The sequence below is a fragment of the Megascapheus bottae genome, chromosome 15 (assembly GCF_031878675.1).
Source record: "Megascapheus bottae isolate mThoBot1 chromosome 15, mThoBot2.hap1, whole genome shotgun sequence".
Taxonomy (NCBI): domain Eukaryota; kingdom Metazoa; phylum Chordata; class Mammalia; order Rodentia; family Geomyidae; genus Megascapheus; species Megascapheus bottae.
In genome coordinates, this window is record NC_143523.1 from 49,062,919 (window position 1) to 49,087,716 (window position 24,798).

General features: G+C 47.9%; 1 protein-coding gene across 1 annotated transcript in view; it reads right to left on the reverse strand.

The window, feature by feature from the left end:
- Dlg5 (discs large MAGUK scaffold protein 5) overlaps positions 1–24,798 on the reverse strand; it is a 98,575-nt gene that overhangs the window by 48,696 nt on the left and 25,081 nt on the right. Inside the window, exons 2-3 of the mRNA XM_090346663.1 lie at positions 5,300–5,368; positions 321–483 (exon numbers count right to left, since the gene is read on the reverse strand). Coding sequence (XP_090202789.1) covers positions 321–483; positions 5,300–5,368 — 232 coding nt within the window. The remainder of the gene's footprint in view (positions 1–320; positions 484–5,299; positions 5,369–24,798) is intronic.

Genomic DNA, 24,798 nt, shown 5'->3' on the forward strand with positions numbered 1-24,798 from the left:
CTGGCATCGGCTCCTTGGCCATAAACATAGAAAGAGCCCACCTCTCCTACAAACACACCATGGTCCGGGGGCAGATGGGGACACACATACTTTCTTCTCAAATCCCCAAGTTATGTGATATGGGCCACAGGTTCTGATTCTGATTTCAAGGAAGCAGAACAAACCTGTGTGACCAGGTTTCTGATTCTGCCTCTGAGGAGCAGTTTGGGTCACCATGTTTGGTCACAGGGCTGTCCTGGGAATGCAGCCTGGCCCCTGGGAGCTAAGGGTAAGTGACTGGGACAATACATTGGCAATATGGATCCAGAAGCCATTGCTACCTCTTGTCAAAGGTCGTCCCGTGGGTTGCGAAGGCCAGGCGCTTGCGTAGTTCATTCCTCTCCCGAGTCATCAGCCGCAGCTGTATGGAGAGGTTCTCCACCTTCTCATTCACTTGGCGGTCAGTGAGGAGGGGTGGCGGTGACGGTGCCTTCCCGGTGGTACCTGTGGGCAGGTGAACTTGTGTTAGGATGGTGTTCACACAGTGCCAACACTATTGTGAGCCCCTCATTCTATGACTTAGGTGGGCTTTCTGGCAGGCCCCTTTCACAGGTGAGAACACAGAGAGCCAGAGGTAGAGCCGAGACTTGAGTCCAGAACCATTGGGCTTTGGCAGAGGACCCTGAGGGCACTAACGTTCTCCTCTACCTGGCCTTAACACCTCCTGGAATGGTTAGGTCCCTTATCTTTGCATCTTGGCCTAGTCTAGCTATACTCACTATCACCTAGGCCTGGACATGTGGCACATGGGGCAGGAAGGTCTATTGGAAGCCCTGAAGAGGAGGGGACAGTTAGAAGCCAGTTGAAGTCATCAAGGACCAGGACAGCTGTCTACAAGCTGGGGCCACAAATCATGACACCATCCTCCCTAGTCAGGTCACCATGACTAGACACTTGGCTCAGACTATGTGCTAGTCCTACTTACTCAGGGACCTGTCCAAACCAACCTGGCTCTGTCAGCTCAGAGGAGGCTGCCAGCTCACAGCTAAGCCAAATATGATGGAACTCAGGTAAGTCCTGGGGCCTCTGACTGCCTGGCCTGCCCCAGGTCCTCAGCACCTGTCCTCAGCACCACAATCACCTAAAGAGAGTACCATGTGTTCTTTGTGTTTTTACAGAGCATGGCTACCTCTAACAATACCCACACCCATCTCTGGGAAGAATGACACCCATACATCCACTGAAATGTCCCAGAAAAGAGACTATTCAATGGTGGTTTTATAGCTAGTCCAGTCAACAGGTCTATCTGAAAGGCAGGCATGGTTATTCACACTTGAAATCCCGGCTACTTAAGAGGCAGAGTTGAGAGGATTATGAACTGAGAGGCCAGCCTGGATAAAGTCAGTGAGATCCTATTTCAATAAACAAACAAACCCCCAAAGATGTAGGGGCCTATGGCTCAAGCATTAGTACTCTGGCCTGACATGCTCAAGACCCTGGCAAATTCAATCCCCCACATTGCAAAAGAAGCCCACCTAGGGCTGAGAATGAGGCCTAGTGGTAGAGTGCTTGCCTAGCATGCATGAAGTCCTCCTCAGTACAACACACATAGAAGAAGCCAGAAATGGCGCTGTGGCTCAAGTGGTAAAGTGCTAGACTTGAGCAAAAGAAGCTCGGGGACTGTGCCCAGGCCTTGAGTTCAAGCCCCAGGACTAGGAAAAAAAAAAAGGAACACAGGACACCAGGCCACATTGGGAGCATTCCTTCTATGCTATAAGCAAATCCAAGAAACAGGTAGCCTTGTTTACTTGTTTACAGCTGGACAGTACTCAAGTTGGCCTGTGGTGTAGAAGCCAAGGACAAAAGTAGCACAAGCCACAGTGGTCAGATAACCCTCCTGGTCACCCTAGGCTCTGGCTATCCAGAGGAGAATGATGTGGAGGCAGAACATGGTCATCTGATGCACTAGGCTAGAGTGCCTACAGCCTAGAACTAGCCAGCACAGTCCCTTTCTAGAGCCATCATTTCTTAACAAACCTCGGCAAGGTTACAGAATTCCTTAGCAATGCAGACATTCAGGTGCCATCCAGCCCCACGGACTCAGAAATCCTCAGTCACTCCCAGCCCATACCACTTGGTGTCTTTCCCCTCCAGGCACTGCTGATTCTGAGGTAAAGTCTGAGACTTTACATCTGTCCTGGACCAGAGCTGTATTTACAGGCCAAGGTGGGCTTCCCTCTGCTTCCCCAGAAGTCACTGTGATTGCAGGCACCTGCCACAGACCAAGTGCAGTGATCACCCAGCCCCTCACTGGGGACTTGATCTAAACAAGCCTCCATCCAGCTCAGCTCTTCCCCTACCCAGAATGAAAGGGGGAAGATTCCAGAGAGCAGCTGCAGCCTTGCCAGTTGCTCTCCAGCCAGACACTAATGCGCTGGAATCCTTGACTCCTGATCTGCTTTTCAGGAACCCAAAGCAAGATAAGCAGCAAAAACCAATGGCCTCCCAGTGGTTCCCAGCACCAGAGCACTGCTAGAAGGCCCAAGACAAGCTATCTCCGCCTACTCCCGTTGGTCAGAACTCACCTTCCTCTGGGCTGTTCTTTCTGTCCCTCTCCCTCACCTCTGTCTCCTGAGAGCTTTTTAAGATTCAGGCTCATGCCTTGTGGCAAACCCCATAGACATTGAATACATGTTCCAAGAGGAGGGCATGTTCCCACATGTCTGGTGACTTGAGAAAAGCATGATTCCCAGGGTTGCTCCAGACCCCAAAGGCTGTCCCCGGAAGGATGGTCAAAGGTCAGAGGGAACAACTCCTGCCTTCCTGGTGACTCCCTCCCTCCTCCAATCCACCAGAAGCCTCTCCTCCCCAAAGTTATCTCTGGGACGCAGGAGATGTTCATCAGGTCCTGTTAATAAGCCAGGCACCTCTCATTTCTAAGAAATCTGCTACTTCAGTAGGCAAAGAATTTCAGGCTTACTTTGCAAGTGCTACCCAGGCATGTCTCTTCCCCATCCCTTAAAATCTCTCTAGTTATCCAAGATGAGAAAGAACAGGTCAGGAGAAATTAGGTCAGACTAAATGGAGAGGAAGACTCCATAGGAGTCCAGAAGTAAAGTGATGAGCCACTGGCCCTGGCTAGCTCTGGAATCCAAGTGTCAATTCCTCCACGTCTCTACAAGCTAGGGGAGCATAGTAACTGGGTAAAGATCTCTGTGAGTCATTCAGTTCAGAAAGTCCAGTTGGGTTTCTGAAAAGCAGATCAGGATCAAGGATTCCAACACATTAGTGTCTGGCTAGTGAGCACAATAGGGTTGCATATGCATCCTCAGAGTGGGACAATTAGGGGTGTCTGACAGAGGGATGCAACCAGGGCTCAGAGGCCTGAGAAGGTGAGAGAGGGACATGTCCTTCCTGCTGTCCAGTGAGCTGGGGCAGGGCTGGCCTCACCTGACAGGATTCTGGAACCACGGCATCTGAAACAGGAAAGCAGCTGATAAAGCATCAACTGGCCATTCCTGTTCCAGCAGCCACACACTGCCCCTCTTATAGAAGATAGCTTCCCTCTTACTGCCAGAATCAGGTGTGTGTGTGTGTGTGTGTGTGTGTGTGTGTGTGTGTGTGTGTGTCTGTGTGCACGCTTGCATGCATGCGTGCACATGCCTGGGCGCCATTCCTTAGCTCTTTCATGCAAGGCTAGTGTTCTACCATTTGAGCCACAGCTCTACTTCTGGCTTTCTAATAGAGATAAGGGTCTCATGGACTTTCCTGCCCATGCATGCTATGAACTTTGATACTCAGATCTCAGCCTCCTGAATAGCTGGATTAGAGTTGTGAGCCATCAGAACCTGGCCAGAGTCAGACTTTGAGACAAAAAAAAAAAAGTTCATGGCATCCATGCACAAACATTAACACAAAATGGATCAAAGACCTCAATATCAGACCTGACACTCTGAAACTACTACGTGATAGAGTAGGAGAGCCACTGGAACTCATAGACACAGGCAAAAACTTCCTGAACAGAGTCCCAGGGTCACAACAGATTGGAGAGGGACTCAACAAATGGGACTACCTAAAAATAAAAGGTTTCTGCGCAGATAAAGACATAGCTACTAAAAGAGAAAGACAGCCAACCAAACGGGAAAAGATATTTACCAATAATACATCAGACAAATGCTTAATGTCCAGTATCTACAGGGAACTCACGAAACTAATCCCCACCAATCCCCAAAAAAACAATCACTAAATGGTCAAGGGAACTAAAGAGACTTATTAGAGGAAGAAGTAAAAAATGGCAAAAAAAGATGAGAAAATGTTCAGCACCCACATCATAAAAGAAATGCAAGTAAAAGCCCTAGGATACCACTTTACCCCAAACAGAATGGCCAATATTCTGAACTCAGACAACAAATGCTGGCGGGGATATGGAGAAAGAAGAACCCTACTGCACTGCTGGTGGGAATGTAAACTAGTATAGCCACTCTGGAAGGCAGTTCGGAGGTTTCTTAAAAAACCAAAAATAGACCTCCCCTGTGACCCAGCCATACCACTCCTAGGCATCTACCCTGTACATTATAACACAGGATATGATAAGGACACGTGTTCAGCCATGTTCAGCTCTACAGTATTCACAATAGCCAAGCAATGGAAACAACCCAGATGCCTCACTACAGATGAATGGATTAAAAAAAAAAATGTGGTACATATACATACAGTGAAATTCTACAAGGCTACCAGACAAGATAAAATAATGGCATTTGCTGAGAAGTGGATGAAACTAGAGCAAATCATATTGAGTGAGATAAGCCAAGACCAAAAGAACAAAAGGCACATGGTCTCTTTGATATGTGGATATTAGATCCAAACAGTATAAGAATGACGACTCAATACTCAGGTACTCAAGGTCACTGAGATTAACTTGGAGATATAAATGTAACTATATACACATATAGATCTATGATGGGATATATATTCTATAGACATATTGATATATAGATCTATATATATCTATGTAGATCTATATATATCTATGACATACAAACTCTCAGCTTAATTTTTTTCTTAAACTTATATGTTGGTGATTATATATAGTGATGCCATTCTTGAATATTTGTTTGTTAAACTTGACATTTGAAATATGATGTAAAAAAATCAGTTAATAAAATCTTTTAATAAAAAAAAAAGTTTATGGCATCCACAGAAGATGATTCATGAGTAACTAGACAGGAAAGACCATTGCCTTCCCATGTTGGGGACCCTTCTGGGCCTAACTTACATCCAGCCCTGGTCTATTTGACATCCCCGGGAAAATGCTACTCACCCACACTGCTGAGTGAACTGCTGCTCTCTGAGTCGGAAGGCATGATGGACAGGACACTGTAGGTGGAGCCTGGGGACAGAAGGAGAGACCGTGTGTTACTAATCCAGAAGGGCTATGAATTGACAGCCCAAACACTGTCAGACCAGCTGCTCTGCAGGCACTGTGAGGCTACCAGAGCCGCTGCCACACCAGAGAACCTGAGTCCAGGTTCACAGGGGGTGTGACAATTTTCCATCTAGCCTTCTACCTCATTCACCCACACCTTTCTACCCCAGATCTGACCAACATGCAGAGACAGTTGGGGTTGGTGGGGGAGCTGGCTTCTTGCTAGGATGCCTGGAACAGATTCAGCTAAGGTGTAGCATGCCCAAGTTCTACTGGGGTATAAGGATTTCCTGCAGTTTTATAAGTACAGTTCTGACTTCCATGTGGGAAATGACAGAGCACATTAAGGCCAGCCCAATTACTATTCTCTCCATGGCTGTTCTGCTCTTTCATCCTAAATATATGCATGCTCCATCCTTGGCAATTTGATATTCAATGTATAACCACCAATGCAAGTTACTCACTAGGGTATGGCAAACTGGTAGAGTAGATGCTTAGCATGTGTGAGACCCTAAGTCCAATCTCTAGTACAAAAATAAAAAAAGAAAAGGGCTGTAAATATGGTTCCAAGACAGTGCCTGCCTAAAAAGTGCAAGACTCTGAGGTCAAATCCCAGTACTGCCAAAAGAGAGAGGGGAAGAGAAAAAGGGAGGGGGAAGAGAACAAAGAAAACTAAGTTTCTTTTAAAATTATGAGCAATTATAAGCTCACACCTGTAATCCTAGCTACTCAGGAGGCTGAGATCTAAGGATCATGGTTCAAAGCCAGCCCGAGCACAAAAGTCTTGGGACTCTTATCTCCAAATAATTATCAGAAAACCAGAAGTGGTACTGTGGCTCAAAGTTGCTGAAGAGCTCAGCAACAACACTCGGGCCCAGAGTTCAAGCCCCATGACCCACAAAAAATAAAAATTATGAGCAACTATACTGTCACCAAAGCCAGTAAATTGCATGCTTTTTGTTGTTGGTTGGTTGTTTGATCTGGATCCATACTTAATGTTGTTAATTTCTGGTTATGGCATATAACCATCAAGGTTTGGTTTCATTTCAAATATTTTCAAAACCAGAGAGGCACTAGTTACTAGTAGTTCATGTCTATAATCCTAGCTATTCAGAAGGCCAAGATCTGAGGATCCTGGCTTAAATTCAGCCCAGACAGGAATGTCCGTGAGACACTTAACTGCAATTAACCAGCAAAAAGACAGACGTGGAGCTGAGGCTCAAGTACAAGAATACAAGTCTTGAATGAAAAAGCTAAACAGTGTCCAGGCCCTGAGTTCAAGCCCCAGAACTGGCACAAAAATAAATAGGAAGAAAGGAAGGAAGGGAGAGAGGAGGAGGGGAAGAGAGGAAGGAACAGAAGAATGGAAGAAGGAGGAAGAGGGAGGGAATGAAGGACGAAGAAAAGAACAGGACAGTGCAGGCCTGGCATCAGGAAGAAACTAGTCAGAAACTATAGTCCAGGTCCTGAGCAAAGCGATCAATCTGCCTGCCCCTGTTTCCTGGCCTGCACGATGAGGTTCAGGCACCTAACTGATAAAACTCTTGTGCCTCTCTCCTTTCAACAATGATATTTCACATGAAGGAGAAATAAAAAAAAAAAAATGTGGGCACTGCTCTCCAAGGCTGCAGCTTGACATAAAACTAAAGACAAGGGCAAAACCAACTCTACTAGGAGCCTGACCTGAACAAGTACAACAGGCAGAGACAGCAGGTTTATAGCACATCAGCTAATTAGAGAGATGCACATTCTAGTCCTAGAATGGAAAGAACTATTCAACCAAGAGGTGTGCGGCTAGGTAGAGTGGGTGAGCCTGAAATGGGAAGTTTGCATTACAGGCATGGAACACGTCAGGGCTCTGCTGTCAGAAAGCTGCCAAGAACTGATGAGATCCCAGGTTCCAGAGTAGAAATGCAAGGCCAGATGCCAGGGGTTCTCTTCCAACCCAACTCTGGACTTGCCATGGAAGACCTATGTACTCTCAGAAGGTAAAGATGGGAGATACAGAGATGGGGTAAACAGAGTGGAGACCGAAGGAAGAGACCACCAAGCAAAGAAGATGAAAGGAGAGAGGGAACAGAAAAAAGGAGAGTCCAAGCATGCTGAGACTGAGAACCAGTGGCCGGGAGTGACCAGCGGCCTCATCACTGTGTGGTCTCTAAGTCTCTGATGACTCTGGGTGTTTAGCATACACTGAAGAGGAAGATCAGGGGTAAAGATGGGTAGGTCCTGTAGTTCAGCAGGACTGTAACAGAGATTAAATGTGTACCCAAGGGCCTCCAGAACAGGGCTGGGAATTGAGGGAGATGCCAGACAAGGTCGCAGCTCCGCCCTGACAGAGCTGCCTGGAGAGGAAAGACCAGGGGGTCAGGACCACAGGAGGCCCTGACATTCACTGGTCTGGCTCTCATAATAGGCATTAGCACATCATTTTGAGGGGAGATAAAACTGAAATACTCCCATATTCGGCCCTGAAATCCTACGTGATTTCACTAGAAAAAATGAATAAACCCTGTCCAGATTCCTGAATTCCAAGCCTGGTCCACACCATTACTTTTGCTCTGAATTTCACATCAGCATTTCTGTCTCCATAGGACAAACATCCCACCGTCCTTCAAATCTCCTCTCTTCCTATATTGTTCTCATTAACTAGCCAATGCATGGACATCTCCAAGGTACAAAAACCACATCTATTTTCTCAGCTCAACTGCCATGCTTTTATTAAATGTTTGCTTTTTTTTCTCTCTCTCTCTATGAGGATAAGGAAGGCTGACCAGCCGGTATGTGGTGGATTGTTTTGAAAGGCACCTACTCAGGAAAGCAGGCACAAATAAACTCTCCCACTCACACCCCCAGACCTCCATCGTGCTTCAGCTCCACCAAGCCTGTGACAGTAATGGCTTGTGTGCACGCTGGTAGCCAGCAGCCAGCCACTGGGGCCAGAGGAGAACGCTTGCTTCTTTCTCAGTACTGGCGCCCACAGTGTCCCATCTTCCAGTAAAACCACCCCTCCCCTCCACATCGTCTCTCTCCTCCCCCGTGGCGAGTTTCCACTGTTAATTAAGCTTGGCAGACATACTCCTTTCTCTCCACATGACTTCTTCCCTCACTGGGGGTGTCCACCAGCTAACCAACCTATTTTTATTCCTCTTCTCTGTCCCCAAAGTCCTGACTTTGGTTTTGGAGGCTCACAGGGATAACATGACGTCTTTAGCTGCATCTCTGGGTATCACCCTGGCCCCCACTCCAGGCAGCTGGCAAGTCTCTGTGGGGCTAGTGGGGGGGGGGGGGCTACTGATTAAGATTGGACAGGACCTAGTTTTTACAATGTTCCCAGAGCCTTGGACGTCACTAAGTGGGTAAAGGTCCTGTGCTGACATTGTCTTGATCCTGCCTTGTTTCTGCAGCTATTGTTGTATTAAAGGCCGGTGTGGTTAGGGCTGTCGGGAAAAGGCAAAGGAGTCACTCCCCCAAGTCACACAGTGTCCTTTCTAAAAAACCAGTGGCTTCCAGGAGCTGGGGGAAGGAGGGGAGGGGGGGGTTCAGACGTCATGTACGTCTGGGATTTCACAATTAAATCTGGAGGCCAACTGGAGTCCCAGCTCTCCCAGCTCAGCCCAGCACCTGCTGATTCCCTGTGCAGCCCCCAATCTAATAGGAGGACACAGAAGGCCTGGCCCCACAATGACGCCAGAGACAGCTCAGAACATGACCCCAGGCCCCTCAGGGAAGAGGACACAGACCACTTGACAGAGGCCTGGGTGACTGTAGACTATTGTCAACCTCAAATCCCACTCCCTAACCACATATATCCTCTGGGTGGTGGGGGGGGGCCAGACCACTACCTCTGGCCTCCAACTAATGTCAGCACCTACAGAGCTCTTCAAAGTTAAATGCTATGGAAACAGATCAACAAAAGGCAATTGTGAGGCCAGCCGCCCATAGTATGGCCCCAGGGTCCTACATGGAGATTCTTTACCAGTCACAGGGCAGGTTTGGGTAGGGCCTGAGAGGACACTGCTAACACCCTCTAGTCAACCAGTGGTGTAGGGATAAAGGCTAACCAGCTAAAATACACTATTGACAGGCTTTCTAGGATGCCTCTGATAAGAGTGATTTAAAAAAAAACCTTCCAAATAAAGAGTAACCAGGACTGGCAGTTGGGATGCAAATGGAAGCTCACAGAAGCCCAGGGGGAAGCAGAAGCTCCTGGGAGACAGCTGGCCTGTGACCCTCAGGACTGCCCGGATTCTCACATTGTCTGTGTCCTTCCACAAGCATCCAGGCCTGCTAATTCTGTTTACAGTGTGACTCAGCCCCTCTGAGACCACTTCAAAAGAACTTCCAGTTCTTCAAGTGATAAGGGGACCTATGACTACCCAGCCCCCCCACCCCGCAGCAGCCTGGCCAGGCCGGGAGATGAGAGATGCCCCTTACCCACCTCCACACCTCATCAGGAGTTGTAAAGCATGGAGATTCCTACTTCCACCCAGGTAACCTGTACTGGCCAAGCCAGCCCAGCCTCCTTGTCCTTCACAAGGAGGACCTGAGACCCCCCACCCCCAGTGGAGAGGGCAAGGAAGGCTAGCCTCTTTGTTAGCCACTGTGGAAGGCAAGCTGCTGCTCTCTGAAGGCTCAGGGACCCCAAAGTAGGAGCTTGTCAGCAACCTTCCCACCCTGCAGCCCCCCCTCAGCTCACACCTGCCACTCCCAGACTCGGGCATGTCTGCTGGGTCTCTCCACATCTGTCTGTCTCTTGCTCTAAGAACTCTCTGGCAGCTTTGAGAGGAAACAAGCTAAGGCCCAGAAGCTGTTCTGCTGCTAGAAGCTGTTCTGCTGCTAGGAGACTTGAGAGAGGGCTCTCCCTATCTCAGAGCCTGGGGCCAGATGAGATAGTAGTGACCAGCCTGGCGCCAGCCTGCAGGGGTTTATTCCCAACTCTGCCATTACTTGCTGTGTGCCCTCAGGTAAGTCCCTCATCCTCTCTGTGCTTGCCTGCACCAATCTGTAGAATAGGATATACTGAAGTACCTGAAATGGTGCCTGCACTGGCTGCACGACTAGGCAGCAGCCTCAAGTATGAGCTGCTGCTCATGGTGAGGTAGCCCGCCAAGGCAAGGCCCTTCCCATCCTCTCCTTCTTCATTCCTGCACTACCCATATTGAAGCCATGACCCAGTGATGAGGTCACAGTGAGTAAAGCAAACAGCCAGCAAGCAGGGAACTCTAATAGTAACAATTACAGCCTCTAATAAGTACAGAGCACTGTTAAGTTCTGGGACTGTGCAATGGCTCAGTTAACTTCATAATAACCCTGAGATAGTCATTAGGTGTCCATTTTACAGGGGTGGAAATGAAGGTCACATTATGTAACTGGCTTACAGCTGTGGTAGAGCTACTAGGGAGCCAACAGGACAAAAACCTCAAGCAGGTTCTGCACACAATTCAAGGGATTAAATAGGAGGGGCTGGGGAGAAGGCTTCAGCCTCTCGGCCTCTCAGCCCACAAGAGATCCCTGCTGGGTACAAAGGAAGATCCCAGGGTGTTGCTGGCCAAGCCTCACTACAAAGCCTCACTTCCAGAGAAGGGAGAACCAGGAGTTTGGCCTAGTGGTAGAGTGCTTGCCTAGCATGCACGAAGACCCAGGTTCGATTCCTGGGTACCACATACATAGAAAAAAGCTGGAAGTGGTGCTGTGGCTCAAGTGGTAGGGTACTAGCCTTGAGAAAAGTCCAAGGACAGTGCTCAGGCCCTGAGTTCAAGCTCCAACTGGCAAAAAAAAAAAAAAAAAAAAAAGAAAGAAAGACCCAGAGAAGGGAGAGGTGTGCAGAGATGTGTAAGAGATGCAGGGGGATGGGGGAGGGGGTGGGAATCACACCTTCCCTGTTTTGCAGAGCTCATGGGGGCTGGGAAGGGGTTTTCCTTCCCTGATAGAAAACTTCAAGCAGCACTTCATTCAGGACAGCCAAACTTCCAATTGCAGAGTTGGAGGTTGAGGAGGCCCTGGGAAGCAGCAGCCACAAAGGTATATCCATCAGGCCCTGGCTCTGTGTCCCAAAGGCCAGATGGTAAGAGGACCCCAATTTTCCCAGATGCACAGACAGCTCGAGTCTCAGATAGCCTGGTTGCCCTCATTATGCATAATTCACCCCAAAGCTGTAGGCTTGCACTTTAGGGTGTGTGTGCATATGCCAGTACTGGGGCTTGAACTCAAGACCTGGGCACTGTGCCTTTGTTTTTTGCTCAAGGCTAACTAGCACTCTACTTGAGCCACAGCTCTACTTCCAGCGTTTTGCTGGAAGATTAAGACTCTCAGGGGACTAGGAGTTTGGCCTAGTGATAGAGTGCTTATCTATCATGCACCAAGCCCTGAGTTCAATTCCTTAGTACTATGTATGCAGAAAAGGCTGGAAATGGTGCTATGACTCAAGTAATTGAGTGCTAGCCTTAAGAAAGCTCAAGGACAGTGCCCAGGCCCTGAGTTCAAGCGCCAGGACTGGCAAAAATTTTAAATGTTTAAAAAAACAACAACAACAACAATAACAAAAAGAGTCTCAAGGATTTGTCTGAATTTGTCTACCCACAATGGAGCTGAATCTCAAATATTCAGATCTCAGCCTCCTGAGCAACTCTAGGATTACAGGTGTGAGCTGTGGGCTTTTGGTTCAAACTTTAGGGCTGAATGTGGGTTCCCCTAACTGCCAGAGTGCAGCCTGAGAACCAGCCTGGCAGAATAGCACAGAACTGGCATTATGCCCACCCTTCAAGTTACTATCAGAAAGGCTAGCCTCTGAAAGTGGGAACAGGAAATGGGGAGTGTGAACTTTGGATGTGGGCAGTGGGAAATGCGGGGAACAGGAAGGGAAGGAATGGAACCACCTGAGCCTCAGGAATCTCAGATCAGTTTTGCCTCTATGGCTCCCCTCCTTGAACACCAAAACTGTCCCAAGGCCAAGGCTAAAACATGATAAAAAAGGGAAAATGAACCATGCACACCCAGAATTAATCATTCAGCTCATGAAATAAAGACCTCTCCCACTGAGGGGAGAAGGAAGATCAGAGTGCGTGCGTGCGTACGTGTGTGTGTGTGTGTGTGTGTGTGTGTGTTGTGTGTGTATGCTGTTTAACTGATGCAGAAACAGAGAAGATGGAGGTCTCTGAAGACTCAACAATGGCTAGCAGCTGCTCCTTCACCAGCCAGAAGCCTCGAGGAGGTCTTGAGGTCAGCATAAGCATGTGTCTGAGGTCACTACCTCTTCCTTTCAGAACTTCCATGCTCTCAGGATCAGGGATGGAGGGAAGGAAGCCAGAGAGGGGACTCTGGAACCATCAACCAGCACCAGCTCTATCATCATAAAGAACTGCTGCTTTTCCCCACAACCCTGACTCTATTTACCTGAAACTCAAGTACGTGGCCACTGCCTCCTCCATTACCCAGAGATAAACCCTTTCTTCTTCCTCAAAGTCTGAAAGAGCCTCCCCAACCCCTTTACTCCAGCAAAATCTGGCCACATATTGCCATCAGATTGTCTCCAGGTAAACCACAGAAAATGGGGAAGGAAGCACTTCACATGTACAAAAGGATGTGGATTGTCTTTACACACAAGCAACCCACAGGAGAAGCAATAACAAGAAGCCAGAAGCTGATGGCTCATGTCTATAAACCTAGATGCTGAAGAGGCTGAGATCTGAGGATCTCAGTTCAGAGCCAGCCTGGATGGGAAAATTCATCAGATTCTTACCTCCAATTAACTACTAGAAAACTGGAAGCTGAGCTATGGCTCAAAGTGGTAGAGTGCTAGCCTAAGCAAAAGAGCTCAGGAATAGTGCCCAGGCCCTGAGTTTATGCTTTACAACCAACTAAGTAAGAGAAAATATTCCCTTATTTTATTTTATATAAAGGGGAGGAACCCACATTTTCAACCTCAAAAGATAACAAATAAGAGGTGGTGCTGTGGCTCAAGTGGTAGAGCACTGGCCTTGAGCACAGGGACAACGCCAGATGCTGAGCTCAAGCCCTAGGGCTTGCAAAAAAGATAGCAAATAAAATAAAGTGCATCAGGCCCCTATGAGTTAAGTATCCCTGGAATTCCAGCCCACTGGACAGCTATGAGTAGCCATGACAGCAAACAGGCCCAGTTTTCTCTCAGGAGGCAAGGACCTCTGCCTGCATCATCACACTCGCTACCCCAAACTTCTGCACCTGCAAATGCTTGTGTAAAACAGAGAAGGTAAGATGCAAGGTTTCTCAGCAGACCAGACTCTCAGAGCCAAAGGAATTCCTGAACCACACACCCCTGATAACATATGAATATGTGTCCAGAGAAGGCTGAGCTGAGCCAGGTCTTATGGCGTGCTGGGGCTCGCATCAAGAGTTAAACACCATGCAAAAAAAAAAAAAAAAAAAAAAGTTAAACACCCTCCTGGGTCTGATGGGTAGGCCATGGGTTAGAAGTATGAAGGGGCACCCATAGTGAAGGCAAGGACAAAGGCACTTCCAGGGAAAGAAAACGCAGCCAGGCCCTGGCTTCTGCTGCCAGCTGTGGCAGTGTTAAAGGAGGCACAGTCAGTTAACATCATATTGTCAATGGTTCCCAACTTAGATGTTCATCAGAATCACCTAGCTTGCTGTTTAGAAATGCTGAGTTTCAGGACACTTCTTCCTCAGCATCTCCAGCAATCCCAATTTCTTAAGATGTCGCTGATAAACAGGGCAGGTAGGGAAATCCTACCGGACCTGTACGTGCAGCTTGGTCTTCCTGTCCTGAATCTTACACTGATCACTCCCTGGAAGTGCCTAGCCTCCCAATGCCATGCCTGGGGCCCTTGTGACTACAAATCATGTAAGAACAGTGGTAGACTGTTTCGAGCTCAACTATGTTCCCATCCCCGCCCCCTCAAATTCTAATGCTGAAAGCCCTAACCCTCAGCATGTCAAAGTATAACTACACAGGACAACTGTTTCAGAAGATGTGGGTGAATAAAACTGAGCTGCCAGGACAAGCCCGAATCCAAAAGGACTGGTGTCCTTATAAGGAGAGGAGATTAGGACTAGATGTCAAAGGAAGACTCTTCAAGTGAGACATAGGAAAAGTACAGACACCAGAAAGTCAAGCAGAGAGGTCTGAGGTGATACTGATTATGCCAAATGCTTTGACCTGTGGGCCCTCAAGCCCCCAGAACTGTGAGACAATAGAAGTTTGTTATTTCAGCCCCAAGCCTATGGTGCTCTGCTATGGCAGCTGTGGCAAAATAACACAGTCACCAGCAGTCACTCCGGGAGCCCTCATGCCATCCTGTGTAACAGCTCTTCCCCACATGCACGCCATCCACACTGGCATCATGAAGCACCATCCATTGCAGACATTGTCTTAAAGCTCATACCACTCTGGGGAGAGGGATACTGCTACAGGCTCCACTTTGCAGATATGAACCCTCACGTTTTGAAACAGGAAAAGAGTAGCCAGAGCCGGTTGCTGGTAGTTCACACCTATAATCTTAGCTATTCAGCAGGCTGAGATCTGAGGCTCACAGTTTGAAGCCTGTCTGGGTAGAAAAGTCTATGAGACTCTTCTCTCTAATTAATCAAAAATCAATAAATAAAACTGGAAATGGTGCTGTGGCTTAAGTGGCAGAGTGCTTGCCTTCAGCCAAAGAAACTTAGGGATAGTGCCCAGGCTCAGAGAAGAAAGAAAGAAAAGAAAAGAAGAAGGAGAAAAAGAAAAAGTAGGCAGAGAGAATTCAGCTACCCAGGAATGAGCAGAACCATCACCTCCAAGAAAGGACTGAGCCTGGAGCAACAGCCACGATGCCTCTATCCCTAAGCCCCACCCCCCCCAATCCCCACCCATTCTTCACCACTACACGGCCAGTCCTGAGCTACCTGAGGACCACTGCCTGAAGCACCTGCTTTCTCACCCAACCCCTAGCCTCAGGCTCCAAAAGATTTGTCCAAGGAACCCAGACACTCTACTTCCCACAGCTGTAGACTTTCTCTCCATACCTTCCCTTCCATTTCAATAGGCACTCTACTGCTTTGATAGTCACTATATATATGATATTATATATAATATATACTATATTATATAGTACATTGTATATTATATATCATATATAATGTATTTTTAAGGAAAATTGAGCTAACACAATGAAGAGGCTCTCAACTTGTGTACAAAGAAGTCATCAAAACTAAGAATTAAAAAAAAAAAAAGTACAAGCCTCCTTTGCCAACGTCCCGTCAACCAAGATGAGATAAGGGGCCTCCTGGGGCAGAAACAAGGCTGCTGGGCCCAGTGAGCCTAGCCAGCCCATCTCCAGAAAACATCTATTTTTAAAAGCCTGTTTCATTTCATCACATTTCAGAACAACAAAGCAGAGACCTTGAAGGGCAGAAAGGCAGACTCTGAAGCGACAGGCAGTGTGTGTGCTTGGGGCAACAGCAGCCATCAAAAGTCAGCTAGCGATTCTCATCTGAGAAATTCAGATCTCACATGGCAGATGGGGCTCCTGCACCGCCATCACCAGCAACCCACAAAGTGCCAATTTTCATATTTCCTAGGGCCTGAGGGGCTCCCGGCTTCTTAGCTTAAATGGAAACTGTCAGAAAGAATTTCGTGCAAACATGCGTTTTCCTCGGGGGCAAATATTCTGAGTCTACAACTTGCTCTTTCATTTTCCAAGAGCTTTTTTTTTTTTGTCCTTGGTGACTACATCAAAGATGAGATGTGGGGGAGCGCGGTATGCACATGCAGAGGGCTTCGGGGACATCAGAACAGAGCAAATAAAAAATGCAAGAAGGGGCCGGGAGTTTGGCCTAATGGTAGAGTGCTTGCTTATCAAGCACAAAAACCTGGGTTCGATTCCTGGGTACCACATACATAGAAAAAAGCCAGAAGTGGTGCTGTGGCTCCAGTGGTAGAGCTCTAGCTTTGAGAAAAACCTAAGGACAGTGCTCAGGCCCTGTGCCCAAGTCCAGGACTGGTTTAAAAAAAAAAAAAGAAAAAAGAAAAAAAAGAAGTTCAAGAAGAGCAAGAGGGAAAGACCAAAAGAGCCTCGATGCTCAAGCCCCCCAGTTCTCCTCCTGTTATCACAACTTCCCCCAGGATAAGCCAGAGAGGCCTTGGCAGGAATGGCAGAATTCCCAGGTGAATCCAGTAAAGAGGGGTTAAATGCAAATAGCCAGGCACGGATGTCTCACACCTGTTATCCTAGCTAATACTCTGGATGGAGGCTGAGATCTGAGAATCACAGTTCAAAGCCTTCTGGGAAGGAAAGTCTGAGAGACTAATCTCCCATTAACCAGCAAAAATTGAGAAAGCAGAACTGTAGATCAAATGATAGAGCACCAACCTGAGCAAAAAAGCTAAGGGACAAAAAAAAAAAAAAAAAAAAAAAAGCTAAGGGACAGCACCTAGACCTGAGTCCAAACCCTAGTACTATCACCCCGCCCCCCAAAAAAGGAAAATTAAAAAAAAAAAAGAAAAAAGGATTACTAATATTCATCATGCAGAGCTGGTGGCCAGTTTTAGCTAATGACACTCTTCTGAAACTGTCTTATAGCTGCTTTTTCATCCAGGACTATTCACTGGCACCTCCCTAAAATAGTCTCAACAGACAGATAAGGAATGTGCCCAAACCCACTTCCACACCACCAGGGAGTGTGGGCAAATGGAATTCTAAACCAAAGACATCTGCAGGGACCATCCCAATCCATAAATAAACACCTGCCATTCAAGCTGCTTGTCAGACTAGCCAAGTTCATCTGAGACATATGGTCTTTTGTAATGTGTGTTGTGTTATGGGGAAGGGTATGGGTGGGGGGCAGGGGAATGATCTAAAGACCCCTTCAAGAAAACAGGGAGAGTTGTCAAGATTGAAACCTTCAAGTCTGCAAAAGTCTTAGCTCTCCTGGGCATTATCCATTTCAAGGAGACAAGGGAAACACCTGGCCAGGAAAAGGCCCATCACAGGTCCTGGGCAAAGTGTGTGTGTGTGTGTGTGTGTGTGTGTGTGTGTGTGTGTGTGTGTGTGTGTGTGTGTGTGTGTGTGTGTGTGTGTGTGTGTGTGTGTGTGTGTGTGTGTGTGTGTGTGTGTGTGTGTGTGTGTGTGTGTGTGTGTGTGTGTGTGTGTGTGTGTGTGTGTGTGTGTGTGTGTCTGTCTCTCTCTCTTCTACACACACACACACACACACACACACACACACACACACACACACACAGTGTGTGTGTGCTTTTGACGCTTCTTTACACTATTCACTTGGAAATTCTGCCATCCCTACCAGCATTTTTCGTGCACCAATACTAGGTCTTGAACTTGGGGCCAGGGCTCTGTCCCTGAGCTGTTTTGTTGAAGGTTAGCACTCTACCACGTGAGCCACAGCTCCAATTACAGCTTCATGGTGGTTAACTGAAGATATGAGTCTCATTGACTTCTCTATCTAGGCTGGCTTTGAATTTCCATCTTCAGATCTCAGCCTCTGAGTAGCTGTCAGCCACTCAGCTGAGTAGGCATCAGCCACCACTGCCTGTCCTTTAAGTTCTTTTGCACATATAGTCTACAAGTTGATTCTTATAGGTAAAATTCCTGGCCCACAGCAATGTACATTTGCTTTTACCTAAGTTGTATCAATTTATTCTGGAAATTTACAAGGCCCTAATCCTGTCCGGGCTGGCTTCAAACCACAATGCTCGGATCTCAGCCTCCTAAGTTGCCAGGATTACAGGTATGAGCTGCCAAGTTCCAGATGACAGTGAAGTTTCTTGATACAAGCTAGACAGCATAAGAAAGCAGTCTTCCCTAGAAGGGGGGACAAGAGTCTTTCCAATTCTGTGCTCTCCAACATCCAAAAACAGGGGTGGGGGCTATTCTTGTTCCAAGCAGTCTCCAAGCACGCCAGCCACCTCATCCAGGCTGACAGTGCCCTCTGCCCATGCTCACCACAAGGGCCACTTGTTTCCCATGAGTGCCCAGAGCAGTGGTGGAACCAGTTGGCCAAGTCCAGGCACTGTGGTCCTGGTGGCTGGGTGGTGACAAGGACACACTGTGACCTCAGCAGATAATTAACAAGGTGGTATTGAGTTACCAAGCTCCAGAAGGTCGCTGCCAGGAAGGAGACCAGGCAGGATTCTACTTGTAGGCCCAGGAAGGGGTCAGGCAGAGTGAGCTGCAGACTGTGTCATCTCTGTACCTGTCGCTACACACACAGCACCCCATGAATAGCTAGAGCAGGATCCAAGGATGGAGTGTACAGCCCTCCTAGAGGGATTCTGGAGATGTGTGGAGTCAGCCAGGGAACCAGGTACAATCAGCTCCTCCGGGTACAGACTAGAGATGGTGTATATCCTAAAAGCGCAGAACCTCCAAAGCCAAGCGCGTCAGCTGAGATGCCCATGAAGGCGGGCCAGCCCTCAAGACTGCTCAAGCCACACCCGCACCACTAAATTCAGCATGAAGTCACAATAATCGAGGCAGGCAGGCAGGAAGAACACACTACAAGCCCAAAGGGGGCCAAGGAGGTAAAGGAAAATCTCAGGGAAAGACTGCCAAAGAGCAGTTGGCAGAATTTACTAGCGAGAATGTCAAGCAGTTTCCCAAAGGAGGGTGACCCCGCTGGTACTGATATTGGACTTCAGTAAGGAGACACCCTCAAGGACTACAAGGGGCCTGTGCTGCGGGAATGCCTGTCCAGAGGACACCAGCTGTCAATGTCCACTGTCCTATCTCAACCCATCCAGGCTCATCACTTCCTGTCACCACTACCATCTGACCTCAACTATCCACCCACATCCCAATGCACCTGCAGCATCCCAGTTCTGTCACCCTCTACCACAGACATCCTTCCTTGCACCAGGGCTTCCCTATCTATTACAGCTCAGAGAGGAGGATGCGACCAATGTCTCACTGTAACTTCAGCAGTCACTGCACTGCTGGACCCTCAGTGATCCACACTTGCAAAAAGAACTTCCAAGAACCTCTGTCTGTACCTCCTCTGAGCTCCCCCGGGAGCTCCTTCCTGCTGCACAATGCAGCCTTCCTTTGCTGTCTTTGTTAGCATTCCAGGGTCTGCACTGACTGGGTCCAGGCCTCTGCTTGCAAAGCTTTCTCAGCCCATGCCAGGTGCTCCTGTCTCCCTGCTGCCCTCCCCATCTCTCCAGGCCCAGCTCTGAGGGGACCTCTCCAAGGATGCTTCACAGGTGTCCTACCTGGAAGTCACCTCCTCTCCTAGAACCCTAGGGTACCACCAAATGGTTCTGGCTGAAATCTACCAGGCATGTTCCACCCATGCTGGGACAGCCTCATGGGTGATGTGTGCTATGTACTCTGGCAAGGCCCCAAGTTTGTCTTGCCACCCTCCTGCAGCCCTGAAATCTACAAGGATACAGAAGCCTCCACCTTCATTTGGCACCGGGCTTGGAAACTGTGACCCCAGTCTTACTGAAGACTTCTCAGGGAGGGTGCGAAGGGTTATCTCCACAGCCCACAGCCAGCCTGTGACACATCAGGGACTCAAGGCAGGAGAGAAAGAGGTGAACCTCCAACTCTCTACCCCAGGATTGGCTGCCACCCTGTGCAGATGGGCTGACTCCTCTCCTTCACACACCCAGGCACACAGACAAGAAGGCAAGACAGCCACATCATTCAGCTCACACTGTTCCCACCAGTCCCACTACTTACCACTCCCACACAACACCAGGAGAGAGGCGCTAGACATCCCTGGAAGTACAGCAGCTCAGTGCTGCATCTCACAAATACTGTAGGGGCTCCCTCACCCCACCTCTATCTTCATCTCACTCAACAGGACCCACACTTGGGGGACACAGGTGCACTGTCTTGGGAACATCCAGCTCTGCCACATGCTGGCTGTATGATCTCAAGCAAGTTCTTCAGCCCAACCACAAAAGAGAGAACTTGTGGTGGGCAGGGCTCTTCACTCCTCTTCCCCATCCTCGGGCCCATCCTGGAATCTTCCTGCGTGTGGCTCCCCAACAGCCACCTGGCTCTACCCTCACATCCTTGGGTGTCCATACATTCCAGACAAAGAAAAGCCTCAAGGACCAGGAACCCACAGCAGCTTCTGGGGTATACTCTAGCTAACGGAATCACACCCAACCCTGCTCTGGTGGCAACAGCACACCAGACAAGTGCCCTTAATCGTCTCCTGCCCTGTGACCCACAGCAGCCCGCTGGCACAGGGGCCTAGCCACAAGCTAAGCCGACCTGTGAAAAACCACTCTCTGGTGGTGCAAAACAAATGTAGCTGGCCCATCAGAGGATGAGGAACTGTACGTGGGAAGATAAATAATTCTGTAAAACACAACCTCTCCCTTGCCTTTGGACTTGAGTGCACTTGCAATACCACTAGAAGCAGTTTAACCTCCAAGAGAACACTGGCACCATGGACAGTCACGGAACCTAAGGCAAAAAGGCTCCCCAAGGATCAAGTCATACGATGCACACTTCCGATAGAGGGGGAAACTGAGGTCCCAGCAGGGTCAGGCGCTCCTACCTCTGGGCTCTGCCACCAGCACACTGGATTATCTCTAACTCTGTCTGAACTGCACCAACAGAGGGCTGAGTTCTCACACATCAGGGTAATGTAATAGTTCTGTGGTACATGTACTTAACCCTGCTTGTTCATTTTCTTTTTTTGAGAGAGTCTCCTTACGTAGCCAAGGCTGGTCTAAGCAGTACTAGGCTCTATCTAGCTTCAACACGGAAAACGAATTGATGGAAAGAGGGAGGGAGGAAGGGAAAAAGGAAGGGAGGGAGGGAGGGAGGGAAGAGAGGGTAGGACTGAGGAAAGGGGGGAGGGTGGGAGGATGGGAGGGAGGGAGGGAGGAACGAAGGAAGGAAAAAGAAATGATAGAAGATAGACAGTAAATGACCAAGAGAGGTGGCCACACAGCTAAGGGTAAACCAAGGAGTTGTGGCTTTCTGCTCTCCTCTCAGACAAGACCCACAGCAGGTACTAAGGACCAGATGACTAACCTCAAAATGGCGAGACCCGTATGCTTTGTGGCATAGGAACTGGGCAATAGCCCACCACTGACTCTGGCAAGCTGGTCCTGTGGCCTCCTAGGCCTGTGAGCCTCCATTTCTTCTCGATTGAAATATAGGCCTCACCTTGCCTACCTGCAGTATCAGGAAGGACCAGAAAATGGGGAGAAGGAAACGCAAGTAAACACCAAGGGACCTAATACAAGCTTGTGCTTGGTGGGAGTTCCCCCAGGACAGCACCCAGCAAGGCCACCACTGTTCCCCTCTTCTCTACCCTCACCAAGTACTGAGCACACACTCAGACTCACTTCACATGGGAAAAGAAGCACAGAGAGAGACAGCCCCCAAAGCATGGGCAGTCCATAGCTGGGTCTTCCCAGTGGCATCTGGGGATTTGCTATGGCTCTGGGATGGAAGGAGAGGAAGCTCAGATGAATGGCAAAAAAGGTTCAAACCAAAGCATACTTCCAGTACTGGAGTCTGCAGATATACACTACCTTGCTTTCCTATTCTGACCCTACTAACTAATGGAAGAAACATAATTAAGGGTGGCTTGGACCTCTTTCCTTGACCTAAGTCCTTTTTCTACTTCCTAGTCTCATTGCCTGGCCCCAATTCGGCCAGCTTGATCCTTCTCACCGATGGGCAAACTAGAGGAAGTAGCGGAAATCCTCGTTCTGAATCCCCTACCATCAGTCATAGGCCTCATATGTGGGGTAGTATAGAACTGCCAGGCCTACTGGTGCTCAATGTTTGAGGGTCCAGGGCTCCATCATCTACCTGGAACCTGAAGGGAAACAAATGTGTACATACACAGACATCACTGTAATGGCTAAAGGGTCACCAGGACTTCAGGGGACAACCACCTGGCTAGAAAATCCAGCTCATGTGGCAACTGGCTGTGTGTCTCAATACATTAAGAACTCTATGTCTTCTCTGTGTCCCTGCCACCTCATCTGCAAACAAAGATGATGAAGTTCTATCCACCAGGGATACAGCAAAACAGAGACCAGACCATTCTTTAGCTCCATGCCTAGCACCCTGCCAGAGCTCCATTTCTAAACCCAGTTCAAGGGAAAGATGGTTGCCTCTAGGATTCTAGATGCTTCCCTTTTTCTTCTAATTTTCCAAATGATTGTACACTCTTGTCAATTTGTTTGTTTTGAGATGGAGCAAAAGAGCAATCCAAAATCCCAAGTAACCTTGTCTTCCCAATCCTGGGTGGCCCTGTTACCCCATTTCTTCTGAAAAATCTACAGAGTAGAAACCTTGTACAGACAAAGGCAGGTGGCCTATTCTGCTCCCTGACTCCCCAAAACCCTCCTCCATTCGGAAAGACTTCAGGCTACCTCCTCCAAGATGCCCTCCCTGCTGGCCCAGCACCTATCTCCTTCCAGAATGTAGCCAGTCCTATAGGAGAGCTAAACTCAGTCCCAGCACACCCCAGACAAGAGAGCTGAGCCCAGACAGGCCAGCACTGGCCTCTACCCTTCACCTCTCTCTGCGCATGTTCTCCTCCCATTCTCATCCTCAGCTCTGCCCTGTCCTGAAGGAGCCCTGGAAGCTCAACCCTCTAGGGAATCTTTGAGGTAAAGACACTGAAGACTGAGAGGAGAGATGGTGTAAGCTTTGTAAAAAACAAGACTGGCTTTTCTCTGTTTTATGTCAAATGACCTGTAACCCTCCAGGCAACAGCACATTTGGGGCAGAGTACTTGAAAGAATTTAGCAGGATAGTTTAAAATGTCCAGACTGAGAGGTGTCAGATTGCATAAAAGGAAGACATTCAGAGCACATAAACTAAGCTCATCCTAAGGATTCTAGCAAAATCTCTCCAGGAGTTCCAACTACCAAGTCTATAAAAAGGAGAAAGCAGATCTCCCAGATGCTGACCAAATTTCAAGAACTCTCCATTGCTTAGAAAGTATCCATAGTATGAAAGGGTCTACATCAGAACCATGTGTTCTAGGGAAGATATCAATCACCTCTAATCAATTATAGTCTTTCTTTTCAAATTAACACTAGTATACCAACCAAATATAGCAGGCTTATTATAACTTCAACTTTAAAAATACCTATTAAAAAGGGACAATATATACCAGGTACTGGGGGCTTACATCTGTAATCCTACCTACTGAGGAGGCTGAGAGATATGGAAGATGGAGGTTTGAAGCCAGCCTCAAAAGAAAACTCCATGAGACTCCATCTCATCAGCCAGCAAAAAGCCAGGTGAGAAGTATGGAGCACCAGCCAGCCCTAAGCAAGAAAGCTGAGTAAGTGTACAAGGTCCCACAAGGGACCACAAGGTTCAAGTCCCAATATTAGCACATACATATATAAAAGGCATGTACAGCCAGGCATGCAGTAGCTCATGCCTTGAATACTACCTACTCTAGAGGCTGAGATCTGAGGATTAAGGTCCAAAGCCAGTCAGGGCAGGAAAGCCCGAGAGAGTTATCTCCAACCAACCACCAGAAAACTAAAAGTGGTGTTGTAGCTTAAAGAGGTACAGCACTAGCCTTGTGCATAAAAGAGCTCAGTGACAGTGCTCAGACCCTGAGTGCAAGCCCCACGACTGATCAAAAACAAACAAACAAAAAAAGGTATATACAAGAAATAGGGTAGGTAAGGTATTTGGAAGACTGTGAAGCTAGAAGAAGAGTATTTGCCTAGCACACCTCAGCTCTGGACTCAATTCCCATCATCCAAAGGAAGAGAACAATAGACAAGAAGATATTACTGTAGCCAGGTTGAGTTTCTTGGGAGTAATAGTACTGATGTGTCACTCAGGCAGGGACATGTCTTGGTTCCATCATGCTTCAGTGTGACACATTCTTTAGGGCCTAAGGATGAGGTGTCCTGAGGGTTACAACTTATTTCCAAATGTAGATTAAAAGGGGAAAAAAATATGTATGTATATAAGAAAGAAAGGGAAGGGGCCCACAGAGCTGGGGCTGAGCCAGGTAGATACACAAGAAAATTATACAATTGTCTCTCACACCATTCTCTACAACTTCCTAGAAGTATGAACATTTAAAGATAAAAAAAGAAAATGAGAAAGAAACATCCCTATTTGGGCTGGGAATGTGGCTTAATGGTAGAGTACTTGCCTAGCATGCATGAAGCCCTGGGTTTGATCCTCAGTATCATACACAGAAAAAAAAAAAAAAAAAAAAGCCAAAGGTGCTCTGAGGGTTAAGTGGTAGAGTGCTAAAGCTTGAAAAAAAAAAAAAAAGAAGAAGAAGAAGAAGCTCAGAGACACTGCCCAGACCCTGAGTTTAAGCTCCAGATCTGGAAAAGGAAAAAAAATGAAGAAAAACAATTTAACTGTCCTTTATTTAGACTAACTGCTGCTATTTAATTGATTTGAAAATAGACAGGCAATACTATATAGGGTTCC